This window comes from Octopus bimaculoides, chromosome 23, assembly GCF_001194135.2.
Source record: "Octopus bimaculoides isolate UCB-OBI-ISO-001 chromosome 23, ASM119413v2, whole genome shotgun sequence".
Classification (NCBI taxonomy): domain Eukaryota; kingdom Metazoa; phylum Mollusca; class Cephalopoda; order Octopoda; family Octopodidae; genus Octopus; species Octopus bimaculoides.
In genome coordinates this window covers 31,022,249-31,024,982 of record NC_069003.1, presented here as the reverse complement: position 1 = coordinate 31,024,982, position 2,734 = coordinate 31,022,249, and the positions used below count along the sequence as shown (strand labels likewise).

The 2,734-nt window shown below is 33.9% G+C and overlaps 1 protein-coding gene across 1 annotated transcript in view; it reads left to right on the top strand.

Annotated features, from left to right (window-relative positions):
* LOC106870406 (otoferlin-like) overlaps positions 1 to 2,734 on the top strand; it is a 177,020-nt gene that overhangs the window by 165,578 nt on the left and 8,708 nt on the right. The window contains exons 4-5 of the mRNA XM_014916461.2: positions 443 to 542; positions 738 to 979. Coding sequence (XP_014771947.1) covers positions 443 to 542; positions 738 to 979 — 342 coding nt within the window. The remainder of the gene's footprint in view (positions 1 to 442; positions 543 to 737; positions 980 to 2,734) is intronic.

Genomic DNA, 2,734 nt, shown 5'->3' with positions numbered 1-2,734 from the left:
TTTTTTTTTTTTTTTTAGTTGTTTTTGCTAAGTGCTGAGTAAATTTTAAGAAAATTTAATCTTTTTGTGGCCATCTACAGTAACACCTTCAAGGGCTTATTCAAACAAATTGGCATTGACACCTGCACTTCATTCTTTAATCTTTTTTTTTCTTTTAATCTGTCAGTCTATTGGATTCTTTTGTTGATCTGCTAAGTTACATGGATGTAAACAAACCAACACCGGTTTCAAACAGTGAGGGGGGGGAACAGACACAGACACAAACACACACACACATACACACACACACACACACACACACACACACATACACGTACACACGAATAAATACGAACGCGTGTATACATGTATATTTTTGTGAATGTGTGTATCTATGTATAGGTTTCTATGCAGGTCTGTATTTGACTGGATTACAATGAAAGTTTCTTTCTACCTTTTACAGACTTATTGGCACTTTTCGTATCATTCTTCAAGAATTAATCGAAGTTGGTCACATCGAGGTATCAGACACACTTCTTGACAGTAATAATGTAGCTATGAAGGTAAGTTGAGAAATAAATAAATAAATATTATTTTTAATTTTGTTGTTATCTTTTTCATTTCCTTCTTCCTTTTCATGGCTCTCATTAATTCTCTTCATATTTATTCTTGTTGACCATTTATTTTCTTTTAATTAAAACAAGCATTTGTTTGAGTTATTTGGTTTATTTTTTTTGTTTTTCTTTTTTGTTTTTCAGACTAAAGTCGACTTTGAACTTACCTATAATGCTCCAGATGGTTCTGTTGGTATCTGGCAAAAGGGTGGTTTTGAAGATGTCCAAGCTGAGGAGGAAGAGGAAGGTGAAGAGGGTGAGGATGGTAAGCAGTTGATAATCAAAAACCAGAGACATTCCTTACCATCGAGTCCACAGAAATATGGAAAGATGTCAAAGTTTAGTGCTGTTGCTGCTCGAGGTTCTTTTGGTATATCTCCAAGTGGGTAAGTATGGGAGAGTGGGTGAGGGAGCACTAGGGGAAGAATTTGGGAAACACACAAACACATACACACACATACACACAATTCTTTAAGGTGATGCCCCAGTATGGTCACAATCAAATGACGGAAACAAGTAAAAAATAAAAGATAAAAGATACGCATACACACACATACATGTGCACATACACACACACACACACGTACACGCACCTGCGCACATACATGTTTTGGATTCCACAGAGTCTGCAGCTACCAGACTCTAATCCCAAGGTATTTGTGAACCCTGATGCCATGATAAGAAGACACTTGACCAAGATATTGCACAGCAGAATCATGTGCCTGCATGCAGATCAAACATCTAAACCATGCAACTATGCTTTGCACCTCTGCAAATAAATCCTCTTAAAAGTGTTAAGATTGTCTTAAGCAGATTTCGCAGAAATATGAGTTAATGTTTAAAGTAAGTAAATAACGGACGACCATCAGTCAATATGAAATTAATCTTTTAAATGTGAGAATGCAGAGTACACAAATGTTGACATTTAACATTAAACAACACTCGACGAGAAGTGCAGGCCACTTTTCTGCATGACAATACGTGGTTTATACTAAAACCGTATTGTTTTATCATGGAATTGTTCTATAACAAAATTCTCTGTTAATTCTGGCATGAAATTTCATGTGGTTTTAGTCACGAATGTTTGGCTTTAAGTTGGAATGTATAGAAGGGATGGAGATGTTGGATAAGTGGAATGGAAACTTTTAAATTTGGTATGGAATTGTTTGTTTTTCGCCTACATTGGTACAGTGATAGATGCATGAGTGGCTGTGTGGTAAGATGTTTGCTTTCTAACTCCATGGTTCTGGGTTCAGTCCCACTGCGTGGTCGTGGTACCTAGGGCGAGTGTCTTCTATTATAGACATATATATATATATATATATATATATATATATATATATATATATATATATATATATATATATATATATATATGCATATATATATATGCATATATATATATGTGTGTGTGTGTGTGTGTATATATAAGATTGGCTCCTTTCAGTTTCCATCCGTTAAATCTACTTACTTACAAAGCTTTGGTTGGCCTAGAGTAAAAGACACTTGCTCAAGGTGCCAGCACAGTAAGACTGAACCCTGAACCATGAGGTTCGGAAGCAAGCTTCTTACCACACAGCTGCACCAACACCCACTAAAATAAAATATATTTAAAAAAGACAATAATAAAATGGCAAGAAATTTTGTTTTTTCAAAAAAAGCAAAAAAAAAAAAAACCAGCAAGGAACACAATAGCTGAAATAATATTAAGTAAATATTTTCTCAGCATTTTGATGGCTTTTATCACGTATATTGATATAAATATATCAGAATAATAGCAATGTTTGAGATAAGTTATAAGAAAACAAGGAAGACATACAGAATAACTGTTCAATGGTGTTGTCTATGTTTCCTTTACGAATTGAAGAAAAGGAGAGAGAGAAAGGCACTAAGAAAGGCAGACAAAGAAACAGAGAGAGTGAAAGCAAAGCTTTAGTTTTATCGGAATTAGTAGCAGCACAATAGCTGAGGAAAGTTTTTTTGTCTAAGAATAATAAGAACTTATAAAAAAATACTTGTGTGTGTGTGTGTGTGTGTGTGTATTGTGTCTGTAGGTATAGCGATATATTATATATATATGTGTGTTTGTATGTATATGTATCTATATATATCTGTCTATATATATATATATATATATATAT